This window comes from Rhineura floridana, chromosome 11 (assembly GCF_030035675.1).
Source record: "Rhineura floridana isolate rRhiFlo1 chromosome 11, rRhiFlo1.hap2, whole genome shotgun sequence".
NCBI lineage: Eukaryota > Metazoa > Chordata > Lepidosauria > Squamata > Rhineuridae > Rhineura > Rhineura floridana.
The window spans coordinates 28,229,222-28,251,940 of record NC_084490.1 but is presented as its reverse complement, the minus strand read 5'-3'; the positions used below and the strand labels follow the sequence as shown (position 1 = coordinate 28,251,940).

General features: G+C 41.4%; 1 protein-coding gene across 7 annotated transcripts in view; it reads left to right on the top strand.

Annotated features, from left to right (window-relative positions):
- Positions 1–22,719, top strand: part of LOC133366880 (butyrophilin subfamily 3 member A2-like) — a 32,515-nt gene that overhangs the window by 1,297 nt on the left and 8,499 nt on the right. For 2 of the 7 annotated variants that reach the window (XM_061590421.1, XM_061590415.1), the window contains exons 2-8: positions 482–563; positions 3,869–3,969; positions 5,903–6,259; positions 8,886–9,170; positions 9,439–9,537; positions 10,217–10,243; positions 21,194–21,220. In XM_061590421.1, coding sequence (XP_061446405.1) covers positions 3,900–3,969; positions 5,903–6,259; positions 8,886–9,170; positions 9,439–9,537; positions 10,217–10,243; positions 21,194–21,220 — 865 coding nt within the window. In that variant the 5' untranslated portion in view covers positions 482–563; positions 3,869–3,899. Of the gene's footprint in view, positions 1–481; positions 564–1,294; positions 1,395–3,396; positions 3,471–3,868; positions 3,970–5,902; positions 6,260–8,885; positions 9,171–9,438; positions 9,538–10,216; positions 10,244–21,193; positions 21,221–22,719 lie in introns of those variants that run through there. The other 5 variants (XM_061590417.1, XM_061590420.1, XM_061590419.1 and 2 more) reach the window with 5 other exon arrangements.

The following is a 22,719-nucleotide window of genomic DNA, read 5'->3' as shown; positions in this document are numbered from 1 at the left end:
ATAATGAGAAGACATGATTCACTAGAAAAGACAATAATGCTGGGGAAAACAGAAGGGAGTAGAAAAAGAGGAAGGCCAAACAAGAGATGGATTGATTCCATAAAGGAAGCCACAGACCTGAACGTACAATATCACGACAGATGATGTTGGAGGTCACTGATTCATAGGGTCGCCATTAGTCATAATCGACTTGAAGGCACATATCAACAACAACAACAATTGGCACTTGCATGAGGAAAAGTGGCTGAGTGAGCGGCATGGGCATCTATTGGTTTTACCTGTGTGACATGTATACATGGTGATGCACAACACAGCTTTTCTGTGTTTTAAAATTTAGTATTGCTGTTTAGAGGCTGAGCAAGATGTTCAGTCTCCTGAAATGATGAAGCAGTGTGGGGAAGGGGGAACCCCCTCCCACTATTTACAGGGGAGGTGGAATGGAAGGTATACTTATCAGATCTTATTACTTTTTTCTTATCAGATTATTAACTGAAGACGCTATAAGAACATAAAATGCATGATATCTGACCAACAGTGCAATCCTATACATGACTTATTCCCATGTAAGTGTGCGTATAGGGCTGTAGCTTTAGTTAACACATAAATGCCTTCATTTTATGTAAATAATAATAAATCACAAATAAACCAGTGCTAGAGATGGAACAGAAGAGATGACAAAAGGGGACACTGGAATGAACTTACATATTACAAGTAACAATCCCCTTTTCAAACTGCTTCCAATTCTCTAGAGGAAATTAAAAACAAAACAAAAACTTTTCCCCACCAATCCTGAATGCTGCACATTTCTCCAGCTTTTCCCAACCCCAGAGATATTTTTTTTAAAGCACCACACTTCCTTAACTGATGGCCTGGTCTTCACTTTCCCAACTCAAAACTGACAAGCTTGTGCTTTTGTTTTGCTAACATGAAGTTGACTGTCCTAAGTCTTTGCTTTGCTCATCTTGCTCTTTGCTGTGCAGCTTCTGTCTTTGCTTTGCTCAGCCTGTGTGTTTGTTTTGCTAAGATGAAACTGACTAGCCTGTGTTTGCTTTGCATTAGAGTGATCTCTCACTTTCTCCCAGAGTTGGAGGGAGGGAGAGGATCCAATACCATTTGGGGCAGGGGGATGAGAAGGAGGGGATTTGGGGCACAATAATTCCATAACCATTAAAAACAAAGTGAAACAACCTCTGGCCTTACAGCCAAGTGGGGCCCTTTTAAGCAGCTGCAGAGGGAGAGAAGACAAGTCCTCAGTTCCAGCTGTTAGCAAAAACATGGTGAAATACCCTCTGCCTGCAGTGGGCAGTGTAGGTAGCAGTTTGACAAAGCTCTCCCCTCTAGTGATGGCAACCCTCCGGTGTCTGCTTCCAGCCTAACAGTTCGTGTTCAAGACTGTAAGTCACTCTGGATACTGAGGGGAATGTGTCATTATCATAAACAGTAAATGTAAATGAAATAAGTCAAATAAAATGTGTGGGTTGGATTCAGAAGAAGTTCGCCTGCAGTCTTATACCACTTAGCTATGAATGAGTCCATTAAACTGGACAGCACTTACTTCTGAGTAGACATATATATGACTGCAGTGCTAGCTGTGCTTTACAGCACATTCCCTTGCAGGTTTACTCAGCCTCAGCTTTATTTATTTTACTTATGTTAAGTAAATGCACACAGGACTGCAGCCTTAGTTCCACTGAAATCAATGGAGAAGTTAATTGTGACTACCTGGTCACATTAATTTTAGTGGGTCTAAAGCATGAGTAACTTCCTCTGACTCCAGCTTCATAAACAATAAAAACATATATCCTTGAAAAAGTGCCATTTTATTTCTTTCTATAACTCTTTTTTTTATTATAGTTGCTTCCGATTCTGAACTTTTCATTGTCTTCATAGACTTCAGAGGCTTGCACAGATTGAAATAAACCTCCAAATCATATTAGCTTGTTGATTTGGTCGGTATATTTCCAGATAGATTTCTTTCACATGCTGAACATGGAGAGATCTTAGACATATGAGAAGATATGAGAGCTGCACATGTCTATAGTCTGCTGTGATAATTAATTATCATTGTAAGTTGTCCAGTAGAGTTGCTTCAGATTTTTTTTAAAGTTGCCTTTTGGAGGGTTTTTTTTTAATCATGCAGCATTGTTGGAGAATTTTGTGTTTCTCCTGTGGGTCTTTTGCTGGGGGTCCTTGAATAAAAAGAATTTTGAAAGACACAGGCTTGGAACAAAAAGGTAGGACTTTATTACAAGTAAATAAAAATAAAACAAGTGTACACTTGGTCAGTCTCCCTCTTAGTGAGTGGAGAATTGCACCATGGCACTGGTTGCCTGGGGTTTTATATATTTTAGGACAAAGACTTTACCATCTACCAATCAGGATTTAACACATAAAAATGACATAGATACATCAGAATGACACAGACACTGACATAGACATGACAGTATTACACAGGCATTTGCATAGGCATTGCATAGGTACTGTACTTCTCTGCATCGTGTTCTAGTGGATCTGGCAATGTTCAGTACTTCACATGAAAGTAAGTTTCAGCTAGTGAGCAAAGCAATTTAGTTACGCATTTTATTATTGCAATTCTTTCTTTCTACATCTTAGGGAAACTGATATGTTCAGCACAGTGTTATCTACTATTTTGAGTACAAATAGTTCCAAACAAACCAGCACAGTCAGGGAGGACAGCTCCAAAGAGAAAAGGATCTGGTTTCCTATTAAACTATTAAAATGTTATGAACCTTTATAGCTTTATAAAAGAATATATTTTGCTTATTATTTATGTACATTGAATTCCCCATTAGCTATACATGTATGTATATATAAAATTCCCCATTAGCATTTCTGTCAATGTTGGTTTTATTGAGCACTATTATTTTTATTTTATTTACTTTAAGTTGCCTTGAATGTATTTATGCAGGAAGACGAAAAATAAATGAACCTGCAACAAATTGTAAAGTTCCAAAATATTCCACCATTACCCCTCAGCAGTCAGCATTCCATGGCTGCTGAGTTTGCTCAGTCCTCATTGGACTATTTTTTGAGGGGAGGGGTTAGGGTATTTTCTAAAAATTTGTTTTGTTTTATTTCTGCAAATCTTGGGATTCCCATGAGCCTGCTTAAACCTTTCTTTTGTGCTTGGATAATGCCATGTTGACTACATAAGAATTCACATTCACAGTGCTGAATTTGCCATTAGTGCATAGAGAGGGTGGGAAATCTATTTCAGGTTGAGGGCCACATTCCCTTCACAGCAACCTTCCAGCAGCCACATTCTGTGGTGGACAAGGCCTGAGGTCAAAGTGGCCAGAGCAATGAATGTGAAATATCATCTATGTACAGTAGGCTAGTTCCTACACACACTTGAACACTCTGTCCTCTATTCAGGCAAGCAAGTCCTTGGAGTCAAGAACACATTCCATCCAGGCAAGCACTCTCAAAGAAGGAGCAAAGCAAGACCAGTAAGAAGTGTGGCCCTGGGGAGATGGGGTGTGGCTGGGAAGCTGGTTTTGACCTGAGGAGAATCTCAAAAGCCAGACAGAGAGGTCTGCAGGGTCATATTTTCAGACCCCACCCTATTCTTTTGACTGAAATGTACTTTTTTTTTAATTAGATTTTGTAACCCACCCTGGGACCTATTGGTGAAAGGTGGGCTAATAATAATAATAATAGGTTCCGTCGATTCAGGTGCCCCATCCCTGGTATACAGGATAAATTACCTAACTACAGTACAGGAAGATTAATACATAATACATCTATATCTACTTATACAGAGATAATATCACTGTTTACAATAGTTAATACATGGTGATCAGCAGATTCTGACAATTCATTTTTTTCCCTTCCCACATCTGCACAGGTACAGCCCTGTTTTTCTGATCTCCTGACCCATGTGTTCCTCATCAATGACTGTTTGCATCTTAATCGTTCTACAGGTCTCCCACGTGCTAGTAATTGCAGGTAAGCAAGCTGCTTTTGTACAGTCTATGGCAATGAGCACTTGGATAATACATGTGTGTAAGATAGGGCTGAGCCAAAAATGCTCCCTTCTTTCATCATGCTCTTTGTAGGATGTGCAGACAGTGAGAGTTTCATATTTGGAGTGGGGATGCACAATCAGAGGCAAGGCATACTTAGAAGTGACAGTAGTCATACATGTAGTTGCTGGCAGAAGATGCCATATCCCACACCTCCACAGAAAGCGGAAGAATCATTGCCTTCATTCTGATTGCTTCATTGACAGCACTACATAATGATATGATGTCATGACATGAAGCCAAATCAGACTGAAGGCAATGCTGAAAGCAACCAGGAGTGCAGTCACACCACCACCAAAGCTCCTCCCCCCCCGAGTCTCCACTCTTGAGATTTTGAGAAGAACTTGCAGCTTGAACATAGTATAAACTGACACATAGAGACAGTGTACCTTTTTCAGATTGCTAGTATAAAAGACTAGATCTACATGTTTCCTACCTGGCACCTAACTTCAAATCATTTGATAAGGGGTAGCTCAGACAGACTCTGTCACCCAAACAGGTAGAAAGAAAAATAAGCCCTGTCCAGTCATCATTTGAATATACTAAGTTTAAATATGTGCAAATTTATTATTGCTTATTTGCTAGCTTGTAGGTAATATTGAAAGAAAATACCAGCAAGAAAAATGTTATCGGTGCGGCCTTTTAAAATTGGTTCTTGGCTTTGTAAGACTAACTGAAGACTAAAAATATCCTAAAAGAAATCTACAAAATAGGAAGAATATCATTATTAAAGTTCAGCATCAAAGCAGTTACTGAACAGTATATCTTGCAATTGCGATTGCACTGGAAAAACTGCCTAGCAGAGATATATTAACTTATAATTTATATTATTAGTCACATTTCAACATACTTCTCTCTAGGGGATACACCGTAAATTATGTTATATTTGTGTTATATAACTAGGGATGGACAGATCAACTGAAATTTGTGCTGTTTCAGAAAGCATGAAAAGTTCACATTTAAATTATAAACAGTAGTATACACATGTTCCCCAAAAATATATTTTTTTCAGTGCTTTCCAGTGCAATGTTCTGTAAGATATGCATTTTAACTATCAAATATGTATTTTTGTGCACAATTCTTGCACTGTGAACCTACACTGTGAAATCCAGTTGGAAGCTTTGTTCGAATCTGCAAGCAAGTTCATTGTTGGATTGAGTCAGTCCACTGAGAAAAGCGGACCAAACAAATTCCTCCTCCACTCCTGTTTATAACAATTCCACATTTAAATCTGGCAGCAACACAGAGAATTAAAAAAAGTAAATACTGGCATAAAGGCAGGTGGCACATTGAATTTGAGTTCAGGATGGTAGAAGTCCTATTGATGCATTATTTGCATGCAAGGCAATTCTATGTTTCCATGGAGGAGGGGGGGGACTTTTAGCCCCTCCTTTAATACTATCAGAGACCACATATACTGCATATGGGTATCTGTAAAGGAACTGTGCAAGAGTTATCCTTGAGTAACACACCTGCACAATCAGATAATACATGTAGAGGGCTAGAGATTTGTGTCATTACAGATGTTATTGGGATTATAACCCCCATCATCATTGACAAATGGCCAGGAAGGCTGGGGCTGATGGAGTCCAACCATATCTGAAGGGCTGCACATTGCCTATCCCTGGCACAATTAAACCAGAACTAAAACATCACTTCTGTGAATCCTGCAGAAGCAACAATCCCTTCCTCTTCCCTCTCTTTTAACTAACACCTGAACACTCTCCTGGGAAACATAAAGATGGAAATTGTAGATGGACAAACTTGGGAAGAGGCTGTTAGCTGCAAATGAACTTACGCTCTGCACCGGTAATGAATCTGTTTGAGATGAACCTTTGCTTTGTTATTCCCTAAAGCTCAGTTTGCAATCATTCCACCTCCAAAGCCTGTAATTGGTTTCCTTGGAAAGGAAGTAATCCTGCCATGTCAGCTAGAATCTTCAAGAATATCAGAAGACATCCACATCAGCGTCCAGTGGATCTTTGTTAACTCCTCAAAAACAATTGATGTGAAGTCCTATGATAATCGAAATGGGATGGAAACGCAGGATAACAGATACCGGGGTCGAACAGAGCTATCTCATACTGAGCTTAATAAAGGGAACATGTCTCTGGTTCTGAAGAACAGCCAGATCTCTGACCAAGGAAAATACATTTGTATGATCCATCTTGGAGACTGGTTTGATAAGGTGGTCACTGAGTTGGTTTTGGCAGGTGAGTTGAATTGTCATCAGCATTAGCATTATCCTAAGAAAAATCCATCATTATGACAGGACTAATTAGGGCCTATGAGACCAATTAGGAGTCACAGCAGGAGTTCAGCCTCCCTTCTCCACCTGGAGCAATTGTCAGGGAAGAGGACAATGTGGCTGGTCCCCAAACTTAGCAGTATGGTTCAAGGAGGAATAGTCTTTCCCTCAAAATGAACAAAAGTCAAATAAGCCAAATGTTTCATCACAGCAGAACTTTTAATCCCCTTCTCTTGCTATAATGTCCATCTCCAACCTCAGTGCTGTAGCATTGTCCTACAGGGGGGGGGGGGGAGCAGCGAGGGAGGGATTTCAGTGCTGGCTGCACAGCTAAACTGCTCAGCCAGCTCACAATCTGAGCTTTCCGGAGGGAAAGGAGGTTTAATCTCTCTTCCTGTGCTGCCTGGAGACTTCTTTTTCTCTGCCTGGTTTTATCTCTTTCTGAAGTTTAACTTTTTATGAAATTCCCATGTTCCCATGGGAGTTTTTGAATTCTTAGCCTTCATCTTGAGGTTAAGGGGGAGAGGCAGATTGCCTTGTTTTTTAAAAACAATGCATAAATTCCTTTGAGGGGAATATATAACTTTAGCTGATCAATATTAAGCATATATTAATCAATATAAAATGAACATGTATTAGAAAAAATATATACATGTAAAAGAGAAATTATCTTCTATCATGCATTCCCCCTCTTATGCTGGAACCACTACATTTTACCAGCATTACATTCATATAAAGATTATCACATATTTTAGCAATAAATAATCTACAGCATTTCTAAATATTCTTAATGCTCTTTTAATATACCATACATGGTTACTACACTCTATTTAGCACTTCTACATATTCTACAATGCAATAAATTCCTGCATAACTAGGAAGTCATTCAAGTATTCAGAAAAACCTTTACTTTGTCCTTTTTTGGCCCCTGGCATAGGTGGGACTGATACAAGAATTACAGGGACAGACTCACATGGGGTGTGTCTAAAAAGGAATTGTTTTCCGTTCCACCCTGTATTCACTGCATGCAACATTGTTTCCATTCCACTGCATTTCATGTTCCACCAAGTAATTCATCTTGCTGTCTGCGAGATTATGTGATTTAAGTAATTATGTAAATTACATTGTCATTTTGTTATTCCATCCGTTCATTTCATTGCATCACAGTTCATGCCTACCAGTGTTTGTTACGAGACAGTAGTTGACTCGCTTTCACATAGTGGAAATGCAGTACCAGATTAATCACTTGTCCTTCAAAAACTCTTCCAAATATGGAGGCCTGTCCTTAGCCAATCAGAGGAAGATCTTTCTCAGAGTTTTCTGGCTGATTTCAACTGCCACTGTCTTATCCTCTCCAATGAAATTCTTGGCATCATTACCATACATAGGGTTTCTAGATGAAGCCATGTCACTTGCACTGGTTTAAAAACAGGTTTACGCTTGCAGGTATAGATGTGGCCTCTAAACACAGGAAAGTTGTTTAGAATTATCCTCTGTGGCCTTCAAATATTTGAATGCAACATTTGAAAATATCTGTCAAGACATGTGCCTAAATGGATTAATGTACAATGATATTTTTAAATGACCAAAGGTAAATGCACAACCCAGTCAGGAAGTCAGATTTTTATTGTTTGTAGCCAATGACCATTGCAATTTATTTATTTTGTTTATTATTTATTAAATTTATATCCCACCCTTCCTCTCAGTAGGAGCCCAGGGTGGCAAACAACAGTAAAAACACTCTAAAACATCATAAAACCAGACTTTAAAATATATTAAAACAAAACATCTTTAAAAACATATTAAAACAAAACATCTTTAAAAACATATTAAAACAAAACATCTTTTTAAAAAGCTTTAAAAGCATCTTAAAAAACAATTCCAACACAGATGCAGACTGGGATAGGGTCTCTACTTAAAAGGCTTGTTGAAAGAGGAAGGTCTTCAGTAGGCACCAAAAAGATAACAGAGATGGTGCCTGCCTAATATTTAAGGGAAGGAAATTCCAAAGGGTAGGTGCCGCCACACTAAAGGTCCGCTTTCTATGTTGTGCTGTACGGACCTCCTGATAAGGTGGTATCTGCAGGAGGCCCTCACCTGCAGTGTAGAGATCGACTGGGTATTTAAGGGTAAGACAATCTGTCAGGTATCCTGGTCCCAAGCTGTATCAGGCTTTGTATGTCAAAACCAGAACCTTGACCTTAGCCTGGTAACTAATGGGCAGCCAGCGTAACTCACAAAACAAATGAGTAAATTAAACCTATATTTTCAGAAATGCAGGTTGTCAAAACTTAAAACTGCAAAGTTCCCCAAATGTACACCCCAGATCAGTGACCAGTTTACTAACTCTTGGTCATTTGTAATACTCCATGAAAAGACATTAACATGTAATTGCAGCCATCCTCCTGTAGCTTTAAAATACTCTGCAGAAATTAGCTTTTAGAACTGTAGTTCTACACAAAATGTAGACTGTAAAAAAAGAAAAGAAAACAATGGAATTCCTAATGCTTTGTCAGGATACAGATATTCTAGATAGGTTCTGTTCTACTTGGGGCAATGGGAAATTAATAATTGGTATTATCTTTGTGTAGCAAAAGGAACAGAGCCCACCATTGCCTTGGTGAATTATAATGGCCAGGGGATTGACCTTACCTGTAGCTCCAAAGGTTGGTATCCAAAGCCCCAGGCTCTCTGGCTGGACAGTAATGGCAAAATCCAAAGGGAAGAGTCAGACACTACAAATGCAGAGACCACAGCAGGGAACTTCAGTGTTTCCAGTTCCATTACGAAAGAACCAGGAGTCGACAGTGAAGTCTCTTGCAAAATCATCAGCCCAATGCTACAAATGGAGAGTGAATCCAGAATCCTGATCTCTGGTGAGTAGGGAGTGTCCACTGCTCAGCTGAGAGGCAGGCAGGAAAGGCACCGTTGATGCACCCTTACTTGCTCAGCTCCAGCTCCCTTCTGGCAGTGTATCCCCAAATAGGGGCATTCAGGAGAATTGGGGGCAATGGGGATGAATGGCAAAGACAGCCCCTGTGTCATTGGGAGAGTTCTGATTAAGGTTTTGTTTTGTTTGAAACCTGAATATTTTTTCTCCTGGAGAAATAAGAGAAATGGCTAAGATTTTAATGTGTTTTTCAGATCCCTTTTATCCTGCCACTCCGCCTTGGCTAGCACCCTACATAGTCATTCTCCTCCTTTTCATCTGTCTTGTTGCTGCTGTGACGTATACACTGGGACGTAAGTATTTCAGCTCTTATTTTGGTAATCTCATGAAATTGTAGGCATGAAATATTATAGAAACCTCTTTTTTATGTATGTCTGTAATTTATAAAAATAAGTGGTGTACTGCTGGATACAGAGAAGAAATGCACACCAATTTAATCCATTCATGTTGACTATGATCACTGCTTAAACCAGTACAGTCACCGCAATTTAAGGACATTTGCTTGAAAGACAAGCCTCGAGCCTCCGCACAGGGTGCTAATTGTGGGGTGGAGCGTGCCCCAGGCAGCAACGGGAGGGAGGAGTTAGAATCCTCCCATCTATGACCCGGCTCTCGCAAGATCACCCACAATTCTGGGCAGTCTCACTTTGGCAGCTCATGGAAATAAAGTGGAATTTGCTTGTCTTGTTTAAGACTAAGACATGACAGCCAAGGATGCTGTTGATCAGACAAAGGCAGAAGGCCAGACTCTTGCCCAATCAAGAGGCTTTGTACCATTTTCCACTCACATGGAGTGATAATCCACAGTCCCCTTTTCCTCTTGTGCATGAAAAAAGACTCAGGATATGACATTGCTGGTTCAAACCCAAGTGTCCTTGGCAAGAGAAACCAGTGATGTTCGTTGCTTGACTTCCCTCTCCCCCACTAGGTATAAACTGCCTAATTTTTATAATTTGCTGTATTTTGTTTCAGAGAGTTATTTGAAGGTATCGCGATATGGTAAGCAATTTACAAGGGTATATTTTATGTTGTTGTTGTTATATGCCTTCAAGTCGATTATGACTTAAGGCGACGCTATAAATCAGTGACCTCCAATAGCATCTATTATAAACCACCCTGTTCAGATCTTGTAAGTTCAGGTCTGTGGCTTCCTTTATGGAATCAATCCATCTCTTGTTTGGCCTTCCTCTTTTTTATTCCCTTCTGTTTTTCCCAGCATTATTGTCTTTTCTAGTGAATCATGTCTTCTCATTATGTGTCCAAAGTATCATAACCTCAGCTTCATCATTTTAGCTTCTAATGATAGTTCTGGTTTAATTTGTTCTATGACCCAGTTATTTGTCTTTTTCGCAGTCCATGATATGTGCAAAGCTTTCCTTCAACACCACATTTCAAATAAGTTTATTTTTTTCTTACCCGCTTTTTTCACTGTCCAACGTAGACATAGACATAACATAGACATAGAGATCGGGAATATCATGGTCTGAATGATCCTGACTTTAGTGTTCAGTGATACATCTTGGCATTTGAGGACTGTGACACCCTTCCCTGGCTCTCCCTGTCAGGTTCCTACCTGCTCGTGGCTACTGCCTGTCACTAGGCACCACCAGGGACTCCACCAGTCAGGACTGTCCTTTTTTATGGTTTCTCTCTCCGCTCTAGCACAGACCTCACCAGATCCCCCTGCTAGGCAGCACCACCAGTCACGTCCTATAACCAGTATTCCCAGAGACTCTGCCTGAGTCTCTCTCAATCAGGTTACCTCTGTGACTGCGTGCTTAAGCTGTCCCAATCCCTTTGATCTATATAGAATGCATATAATTCTGGGTTGCTCTGGATACTTGTGGTGTTATATTCTTCCCTTCACTGCTGCCACCAATTGTTACAGTTTCCCTTCAGCCTTGGTAAGTACCTTGCCCTCCCCTCTGGTCTGTATATTCCCCAGCCAAGGATCAGGCCTCCGGTAAACCAAAATAGTGTTTATTAATTATTAGAAATAACAAGATTACTTTATAAAGGCACATAAGCATATGGTTTCATCTATTCCTGTGATACTTGTCTTAGTATTAATCTGAACTCCACACTCTCCCCACATCCACCTCCAAACACCCAGCTCCAAACACCTCTCAAACACCTCTAAAACCCACCAACGTCCACCAAAACAACCCACTCACGTCCACCCAGATTCAACTGTCATTCTTCCATTTATGCTCTCAGCCATTCAAACGCTCAGCCAATCATCCAGCATTCTACTGCTCATTTACTCCCCCCTCCTCTTTCATTCCACTTACCATGTATCTTCTATACAAACAGCACTTACCATATATACATTAATACAGGAACATCACATTTCCCCCCCCTTAAAAATAACAGCAAAGTATTATTCCTGTTCCAGGATTCATATGTCACGTTAACAAGTAAAACAAGTCTCTCTGGGGAAAATGTCTTTCTTTGTTCCTCCGTCTGGTCACGTCACTGCAGTCCCAGCCACCTGCCTTGACAGTCCATCGGCCAATACATTGTCCTTGCCTTTGATGAACTGGAAGTCCACTTGATAGTCTTGTAGGGCCCAGGACCACCTCTGCAGCATAGTGTTATGGTTTTTCATAGTCTGTAACCATAACAAGGCCCGATGGTCAGTCGTCACCGTAAATCTTCATCCCCACACGTATGGGCACAACTTGTTCAGTCCCCACACGACCGCTAGGCACTCCTTTTGGACCAATGAATAGTTTTTCTCCCTCGACGTCAGCTTGTGACTCAGATACGCCACTGGATGTCTGGTGCCTTCTCTCTCCTGCAGCAAGACGACTCCCAGCGCGAGGTCCGACGCATCTGTAGCCACGATGAATGGTTGCTCATAGTCTGGTGCTATTAATATGGGTCCTTGGCACAAGGCTTGCTTCAGCAGATCAAAAGCCTTCTGACATTCATCCGTCCATACCACACGCTCAGAACACTTTTTCTTTGTCAACTCATGCAAGGGAGTTGCTATTTCCCCAAAATCTTTCACAAACTTTCTATAAAAACCAGCCACACCTAGAAATGCCCTAACTTGTTTTTTAGTTAAGGGGATAGGCCACGATTGTATTGCCTCCACCTTGCTCCATAAGGGGGTGATTTTCCCACTCCCCACCTTATGTCCTAAATAGATTACTTCCTTCAGCCCAAACTGGCATTTCTTAGCTTTTATTGTGAGGCCTGCTTTTCTTAATGCCTCTAATACTGTTGTTAGGTGTTGGACATGCTCAGGCACCGACTTGCTAAAAATGGCCACGTCATCTATATAGGCCACTGCAAAATCTGACATGCCTCGCAACACAGTATTGATTAGCCTCTGAAACGAACTTGGTGAGTTCCTTAGTCCCATGGGTAAAGTCACAAACTCATATAACCCATCTGGTGTACTGAAGGCAGTTTTGGCTCTGGATTGCTCGTCTAGTTCCATTTGCCAAAATCCCTTACAGAGATCTATTGTAGAGATAATGGTTGCTGCCCCCAATAACTCTAACATTGCGTCTACCCTAGGCATAGGATACGCATCTGGGACAGTAATTTTATTGATTAGCCGATAATCAATGCAAAATCTTGCCGTTCCATCTTTTTTCGGAACCAGGACAATACTTGAGGCCCAGGGACTGATGGATTCCCTGATCACTCCTAGTTCCAGCATATCTTCGACCTCCTTTTTGATTTCACTCAAAACTTTCCCATTCACACGGTACGGCACAGATCTGATTGGGGCATGATCTCCAGTATCAATGGAATGTTTGGCTATACTGGTTCGGCCAGGTTTATTGCTAAAGAGATTCCCATAGTTTTTTGAAACTCTCAGAATCTCTTCTTTTACTTCCTCCTTCACCTCCTCTGACCATTCCAATTGATCTACCCCTCCTTTGTCTTTGCTTTCCTGTACCAAATCCGGAAGTTCAGGCCCACTTCCCTCAGGGAATAAGGTAACTTGCAACACCTTTGCATCCCTGGTATGGTAAGGCTTTAACATATTTACATGAACTACTTTGTTTTTGTTTAATTGGTCTGTGGTAATTACATACATCACTGTGTCAAGCTTTTCTCTTATGGTATATGGTCCCCCCCAGTTAGCCTGTAATTTATCATGTTTCCTGGGTATGAATGCCATAACCATATCTCCCACATCATACACACGTTCCCTGGCTGTTCTGTCATACCAGTAACTTTGCTTCTCCTGTGCTTGACTCAAATTCTTTTGCACAACTTCCATCATTGATGTTAATTTGCTGCGGAAGTCTAATACAAAATCAACTACAGATGTTTTGTACTCTCCCAGGGTTCCTTCCCATGAATTTTTTAACAGTTCCAAAGGTCCCCTCACTTTTCTAGTGAACATCAGTTCAAAGGGTGAGAAGCCTGTTGACTCCTGAGGGACTTCTCTGTACGCGAATAAGAAGCACCCCAAACGTTCATCCCAGTCTTGTGGGTGATCTTGAACATAACTTCTTATCATGCCCTTCAGAACCCCATTAAATCTCTCAGTCAATCCGTTAGTGGCTGGATGGTAAGTGGTGGTCTTTAGATGTTTTAGACCACAACACTTCCACATACATTGCATCACGTCTCCCATGAATACACTGCCTTGATCCGTCAGCACTTCATGAGGGAAACCCAGCCTCATAAAGATTTTTAACAAAGCCTCTGCCACTACAGGGGCTTCTACGGATCTTAATGCTTCCGCGTCTGGGTACCTGGTGGCAAAATCTACCACCACCAATAGATATTTCTTGCCATGCCTTGTGGGTTTGGAAAAAGGGCCCACCAAATCTACTCCCACTCTATAAAAGGGTTGTCCAATTATAGGAAGGGGCTTTAAGGGTGCCTTAGTCTTTACTCCACTTTTTCCCACCTTTTGGCATATACCACAAGATAGACAATGTTGTTTTACATCTTTGGAGATATTTGGCCAATAATAGTGTGCTGCCAATCTCCTCTTGGTCTTTTTTATTCCCAGATGTCCTGCACATGGGACATCATGGGCTACCTCTAGCAATCTGGTTCTGTATTTGCTAGGTACTATCAATTGCTTCACTGGTTCACATTCATCCTTTCTCTCAGCAGGCATCCACAGTCTATATAAAATCCCATTCTCACACACAATTTGATTCCTCAGCTTGTCAGTAAAGGGAATCTTTTGTGTCAGGGCTTGCTCCTTTATTTGCTTCAAACTTGTATCCCTATTCAGTTCTTCTCTGAACTGCTCTGCTTCTTGACTAGAGACCACTTGATACAAGTTGTTTCTTTCAGCAGGCCTTCCAGGGGTTGCTATGGTAACCGTAGGCTCGAAAACAGGTTGCACCTTGTTTTCTTCAGCCTCTGTTAACATGGCTTCTGTCTCTCTGCCAAGCTGTCGTCTGGTCACCACATATATTTTTCCTTGTGCCCCCATTACATCTCTTCCCAGTATCACTGGTTCTTGTTGTTGGGCATTAATACCTACTTTATATTTTCCCTCTCGGCCTCTCCACTGCATTTTCACTAGGGCCATAGGTAAGCTTTCTGGTTGACCCCTCACTCCTTGGATAGTCACCGTTTCCTAAGGTAATATTTCCTCAGATCTTATTAAATCTGGCCTCAGTAACGTCTGAGCGGCACCAGTATCAAGCAATGCCCAATAATTTGCCCCTTGAACACACACTTCTTCTCTTAGACTCGAATCCAAGACTTTTACTTCTGTCCAGTTTATCTGGCAGAACTGAACCTTTTTCGTTGTTAGATCTTTTGGTTCTGTTTTTACTGCCCTTGCCTGAGCAGGATTACTAATGGGGTTGGCAACCTCACATTGAAAACGTAGGTGCCCCGATCTACCACATTTATAGCATAATTTCTCCTCCATTTTAGGGTACACAGATCCACTCTGGGGTGTCCTGTGCCCTTTAGATTTTACTGGAGGACTCACTCGCTGTGGCACCACATCCTTTTTGCCGCCATTATATGGTCTGGGTTTAAACTCTCTTGATGTTTTCCCCACCCAGCCAGTTCTATTGGAGGCAAAGTGATCCGCCATCTCTGCGGCCTCCTGCACCGATGTAGGGGAACGGTCTTTGACAAGGAGCCTTATTTCCGGTGGTAACTGATGGAATAATTGATCCAGTATCATGAGGCTTTTCACCTCTTCCACTGACTGAGCTTTGGCACTACTCATCCACTTTCCAAATATATCCATCAACTTTGCTCCCAGTTCAACAAAAGACCTCCCTGCTTGGATCTGACAGTTTCGGAACAACTTTCTAAAATAGTCAGGTCCCAGTCTGAATCTCTTGTACACTGCCTCTTTAAACTCGGCATATGTGACGGGCTTGTCTGAGGGGAAATATTGGTATACCTCAGCCAATTCCCCTTTGATCAGGTTTGATAAATATTGCATATATTTATCCTCCGGTAGCCCCCACAATTGAGCTTCCTTTTCAAAAGTGTTGAGGTAAATTTGTGGATCTTGTCCAGGCTCAAACACTGCAAAATCTTTCAGTGTCACCTTTATTTTAGTTTCATTTCTGTCCTTTCTTGTTTCATCAGAATGAAACTTCTCTCTTTCAAACTTTAACTTTTCCACCTGTAATTCAGCATCCAATGCTCGTTGCTTCTCCCTCTCAAACCCCATTCTCATTCTCTCAATTTCCAACTCCCTCTGCTTTTCTTTCTCATCCGCTTCAAAGACCCTCTGCTTGTCTTTTTCCTCAGCCTCCCTCCTCAATCTCTCAGTTTCCAACTCCCGCTGTTTGTCTTTTTCCTCAGCCTCCCTTCTCAACTTTTCTCTCAAATACTCTATATAAGCGGGATTGCTTGAGTATCCTTCTGGGGTCTCTTCCCTGACAGGTTGTTTTTGCTGGACAGTTGTAAATCCTATAAGTGCTACCCTCAATTCATCTACCCCTTTACCCTCATGAGGTAAATTGAATGTTATGCACTTCTCCACCAGCCCCTCTCTTTTCATCTTTATGTATTCAGCCATGCTGTTGGAGTTCACTCACTCTTTGCCACACACTCTTTGCCAGTCACTCCCACAAGTAATCTTTATTTGTTATTTCTGTTTGCCACACCACTGTTAGGGATTCGCTAGTATTCGTATCTGGACTCTCTTTTGTTCGTATCCCACCACTACAGCCAACACCTGTGACGCCCTTCCCTGGCTCTCCCTGTCAGGTTCCTACCTGCTCGTGGCTACTGCCTGTCACTAGGCACCACCAGGGACTCCACCAGTCAGGACTGTCCTTTTTTATGGTTTCTCTCTCCGCTCTAGCACAGACCTCACCAGATCCCCCTGCTAGGCAGCACCACCAGTCACATCCTATAACCAGTATTCCCAGAGACTCTGCCTGAGTCTCTCTCAATCGGGTTACCTCTGTGACTGCGTGCTTAAGCTGTCCCAATCCCTTTGATCTATATAGAATGCATATAATTCTGGGTTGCTCTGGATACTTGTGGTGTTATATTCTTCCCTTCACTGCTGCCACCAATTGTTACAGTTTCCCTTCAGCCTTGGTAAGTACCTTGCCCTCCCCTCTGGTCTGTATATTCCCCAGCCAATGATCAGGCCTCCGGTAAACCAAAATAGTGTTTATTAAATATTAGAAATAACAAGATTACTTTATAAAGGCACATAAGCATATGGTTTTATCTATTCCTGTGATACTTGTCTTAGTATTAATCCGAACTCCACACTCTCCCCACATCCACCTCCAAACACCCAGCTCCAAACACCTCTCAAACACCTCTAAAACCCACCAACGTCCACCAAAACAACCCACTCACGTCCACCCAGATTCAACTGTCATTCTTCCATTTATGCTCTCAGCCATTCAAACGCTCAGCCAATCATCCAGCATTCTACTGCTCATTTACTCCCCCCTCCTCTTTCATTCCACTTACCATGTATCTTCTATACAAATAGCACTTACCATATATACATTAATACAGGAACATCACAAGGACCTTTTCTAGTTCTCTCATAGTTGCCCTTCCCAGTCCTAGCCTTCTTCTGATTTCTTGACTATTTCTGCTAGTGGTATGGTATCATCTGCATATCTTAAATTACTGATATTTCTCCCTCCAATTTTCACACCTCCATCTTGGTCCAATCCCGCTTCCTGTATGATATGTTCTGCGTATAGATTAAACAAATAGGGTGATAAAATACACCCCTGTCTCACACCCTTTCCGATTGTGAACCAGTTGGTTTCTCCTTATTCTTTCCTTACAGTAGCTTCTTGTCCAGAGTATAGGTTGTGCACCAGGACAATCAGATGCTGTTCCATCCTCATTTCTTTTAAAGCATTCCATAGTTTTTCATGATCTACACAATCAAAGGCTTTGCTGTAATCTATAAAGCACAGGGTGATTTCCTTCTGAAATTCCTTGGTCTGTCATCATCCAGCGTATGTTTGCGATATGATCTCTGATGCCTCTTCCCTTTCTAAATCCAGCTTGGACATAAGCATTTCTCACTCCATATATGGTAAGAGCCTTTGTTGTAGAATCTTGAGCATTACTTTCCTTGCATGGGATATTAAGGCAATAGTTCAATAATTACTGCATTCCCTAGGATCCCCTTTCTTTGGAATTGAGATGTATATTGATCGCTTCCAGCCTGTGGGCTATAGTTCCCTTTTCCATATATCTTGACAAATTTCTGTCAAAATTTGATTAGATTCAGTCTCAGTAGCTTGTAGCAACTCTATTGGTATGCCATCTGTTCCTGCTGATTTGTTTCTTCCAAGTATTTTAAGAGCAGCTTTCACCTCACATTCTAAAATTTCTGGTTCTTCATCATACAGTTCCTCCGTGAATGAATCTGTCATCCTTGCATCTCTTTTATAGAGTTCTTCAGTGTATTGCTTCCATCTTCCTTTTATTTCATCTTGGTCAGTCAGTGTGTTCCCCTGTTCATTATTTAACATCCCTACTCTTGGTTTAAATTTCCCTTTCATTTCTCTAATCTTTTTGAATACGGCTCTTGTTCTACCCTTTCTGTTGCCCTCTTCTATTTCTCTACAATAACTATTGTAATAGTTCTCTTTGTCCCTACATACTAGTCGCTATATAGTTGCATTTAGGGTTCTAACCGTGTTTCTCTCTCCTTTTGCTTTCCTTCTCCCTTTAACCATTTTAAGAGTTTCTTCAGTCATCCATTGAGGTCTTTAACTATTATTATTATTATAGTTTATTTATATACCACTTTTTAGCCAAAAGGCCCCCAAAGAGCTAAACAAAATATTATAAAACATTACAAAAAAATTACATAAGAAATAACCAGCAAAAAATATACAGTGAAAATACAATGCAACAAAAACAATGCAAATACAATGCAACAAGAACAGAGGAAAAACTAGAGGTATTGTCTTTTTGCATTCTTCCCTGATGTCTCTTGACTTCATTCCATGTTTCTTCTGGTTCTCTGTCAGCTAAGTTTAAAGCCTCAGATCTGTTCCTTATTTGATCTTTATATTCTTCTGGGATGTTATTTAAGTTGTATTTTTGCGTTATGATTGCTTTGCTGTTCTTCTTTAGCTTTACTCTGGTTTTCGATACGACCAGTTCATGATCTATACCTCAGTCTGCTCTTAGTCTTGTTTTCGCAGAAACTATGGCTTCTCCATCTTCTGCTATCAATTATATAATCATTTGATTCCTATATTGACCATTTGGTGATGTCCACGTGTACACTCATCTTTTTGGTTGCTCAAAAAATGTGTTTGCAAGAAACAAATTATTGGCTCCACAGAATTCAATAAGTCTTTCTCCTGCTTCATTTCTATCTCCTAAGCCCAATTTTCCCACAATTCCTAGTTCTTCTCTGTTCCCTACTTTTGCATTCCAGTCTCCCATGACATCTTGTTTTGGTGTGTGATCAATTTCTTCCGGTACCTCTGCATAAAATCTCTCCAATTCCTCTTCTTCTGTTTTTGCTGTTGGAGCATAGACTTGGATGATGGTTATGTTAATAGGATTGATATCACTCACTCAGACCTTGCATTATAGCTCCTAATTGCTTTTGCTGCATCACTTCTCACTATTAAAGCAATATAAAATATTTTGTAGTTGCCTGATTGAAAATGTCCCATTCCCATCCATTTTAATTAATTCACGCCAAATATTGTAATGTTGATGAGTTCCATTTCTTGCTTGACAATTTCTAACTTTTCCTGGTTCATGCTTCTCACATTTCATGTTCCTATTGTGTGCGTCGTACAACTCCGGACTCTCCTTTCGCATCTGTGCACATCAGCCTCTGGGCTTCCTTTTGGCTTTGACCCAGCTACATCATTAGTCACAGCACTACTCATACATGTCCTTTGTTCTTTCCAAGTAGCTCAGTGAGTGGCTTCTGACCTGGGGGTCTCATCTTCCAGCACTATCTCGTGTTGCATTTTGGATACTCTGTTCATAGGGTTTTCGTGGTAAGAGGTATTCAGAGGTGATTTACCATTGCCTTCCTCTGAGTTTCGATACATCTTAGTCTGGTGTCTCAGCTTTGACCATTCTGCCTTAGGTGCCCCTGCTAGGAGTCTAGCCTCTTGGTCTAGACTCCCAACGGCATTGCTCTCAGCTTCTTCAATACTCTCAAACCCCCTCACCACATTAAGGTGTGCATCCTAGGGGGGGGGGTATATTTTATACATATCAATTTTTGTTTAAGGAAAGTGGAGTTCGGTATAATATTACAGGGGAGAGGTGTAAATGGCCATAAAGGATTCTGTAGAAAGTCTACTTTTTGCTTACATAAAAGCAAAGGATAGAACAGGGGTGCTGCAATATTAACTTGAATGTTTAAAACCACTTTCTCTAGAGTATTTCTGTTGACATGAGTTGGGTATTCCAGAAATTTCTCAAGATACTGAGGAATCTGACCTAAAGCTGACAGTTCTAAAGGTTGCTTGGCACCCTTTCAAGTAGACCTCACCTCGCCAGATTAACATTGTTTAGTATTCAACTGAATACCGTGAGATATTCTGAAAAACTAAAGCACAGGGGTTTTTATTTGCCTATTATGTGTGTTTTTTAGTTTTAAATTGTATTTATATATTAGTTTGATGGAAACTTTATGCAAAGGAACACCCTGCAGGATCTAATCCTGCCCAATGTCTGCCTCTTCTTCCTGTGTGATAACCCCACACCCTGAAGCAGCACACCACAGGATCAAATCGTCCTCTCCACAGCTGTTGTGTGAAGGATTCAATCCTGAGGGGTGCTCCTTTAGGGGGCAGGGAGTTGGGCAGGAAGGAGAGGCAGGCATTGGGCACAAAGAAGTAGAGGCCAGGTAGGAAAGTTGCTAGAAAAGGAATACCCCACACCCAAAGACATCTCCCCCAACCCCTACCTTCTCTTGGGAAGATTCAGCACATCAGGCAGGTACCTAATACTCCCCTAGACCTTTCCAGAGGTTTTTCTTTCTTCCTGCCCAATGACTGCCTCTCCATCCTGCTTGATGCCCCACCCCTTGACAGGCCCAGATTGCTCAGAGATCATGAGAGATTGTCTTGCCCCATACATGCCTATTGGACAGCTTCAATCTTTTTGTTCTGCATTCGTGAGGAAACAGTCTTTCAGCATGGCAGCACCTCTGCTTTTGGAGCTCCCTGCTTATTGACATTTGGCAGATGCCCACAGTATATGTTGTGTTAGATGCCCACTGTTGAAAACCTCTTTATTTTAGCATGTCTACCTAGATATATAATTCAGTCATCTATATTTTAAGAATGTTACTCATTTGATCTGTGCTTTATTGATATTAATCCTATGTATACTTTTAAAAACAGTCTTGTGGATTTTAGCTGTGTTCTCTCAAGAATTTTATTTTATACACCACTTAGAGAGTCTTATGATTAAGTGGTCTATAAATGCTGCTAAATAAATACAGTTCCAGCCTCTAAAATGCAAATTAATGCATAATGTTGCAATGGCTTTTGTTTTCTGCAGAAAAGCAGAAGACTGAAACAAAAAATGGTAAATGCCTTTTAAGAATATGTACATCTTCTATATTACTGTTCAAAATTTGTTTATTTTTTACTGTATTGTTTTCAGGATGGCTAACAGGCAGGGCTGGCACCAGAGGGCAGCCAGGTTGTATCCTGGCTGAGGGGCCCAAGGAGCCCCTGAAGGGCCCCTCCTTAGGGTGGGTGGGTAGCGCTCCTTTCTGTGATCTGTAGCAGCATTGGCTCCCAACCCTGCCCCGGATCACTGAGAGGGAGCTCCCAGACACCCCCCCACTACCACGCAGGTTTGCAATGCCCGCTTGCATGCCACACCTACCTTACCCTTGAAGTAAATGCCGGCTGTGCTGTGGGTGCATGCCTGCCATAAACCAAGATGGTGGCTCAGGTTTCCCCTGCTGCCATCTTGGTTGATGACAGGTATGCAAAAGCATAGCACACATGTGTGCCATCAACCAAGATGGCGGCAGAGGCATCAGCCCCTTAGGAAAGCCTTGGCCACCATCTTGGTTGATAGCACGCATGTGAGCACAGTGCAAACAGCATTCACCTCAAGGGAAAGGTAGGTGGGATGTGCATGCGGGTGCCGGGCCCCTGGGCAGGCTGGTGCCCAAGGGTCCTGGCATGCCTGGCACTGGCCCTGCTTACAGGAACACTGATAAAACACATTAAAGAGAACAAACATCAGTAAACAGCAGCATAAGAAAAACAACAAGATTTAGAACAGAAGAACGCAAGGGTCAAGATGGATGGTGTTTGGCTGCACTTCTACAAGCAGCTTGTCCACATCCTCAGGCTTCAGTAGTTGAAACTGATCCATGTTTCCTGAAAAGACAATAGGCTGCATTTTCTATGCCAGAGCTGTTTGTTACTATTTTTAGGAAATGAAGTCTTTCTACTTTTAAAGAAATCAGTGCAGAAACATTATTTTTAGGTAAGAGGAAGGACTTCCATTAAAACATTAATTGCATCAATCTTAAGTGCTCAGTAGCCATTCTCTTTGGCTTCCCACACTTCAAATCCATTTAGAAAAATGGAGGTATAACACTGCTAGAGAACTTTCTGTACTCTAAAGTACAATAGAACGCTTACCGTATATTCCGGCGTATAAGACGACTGGGCGTATAAGACGACCCCCAACTTTTCCAGTTAAAATATAGAGTTTGGGATATACTCGCCGTATAAGACTACCCCTGCTTATGACATGCAAGCGATGTACCTTACCGGCGATTGGCTGGTTGTTGTATACAAAGCCTATCGTGCGAAGGCAAGAATGTCTTTGAAGTCAAGACTAGGGGCGTCAGGCCCCTCCCACTCTCCAGTTCATTCTTGCCTTCGTACGAACAAGATTGAGATCCTATAGCGTAGCTTAGCTAAGTTTCCTGTGTTTTTTGTTGCTGTATTTGTTTGACAGAGTGTGGAGGTTTTGTGACTGTGTGTTTACCAAGTGTTCCCTTCCCTCTGTCTTGTATCTAACATCGTGTTTTCCATTCCTGGGGAGTTCCCTTGGGG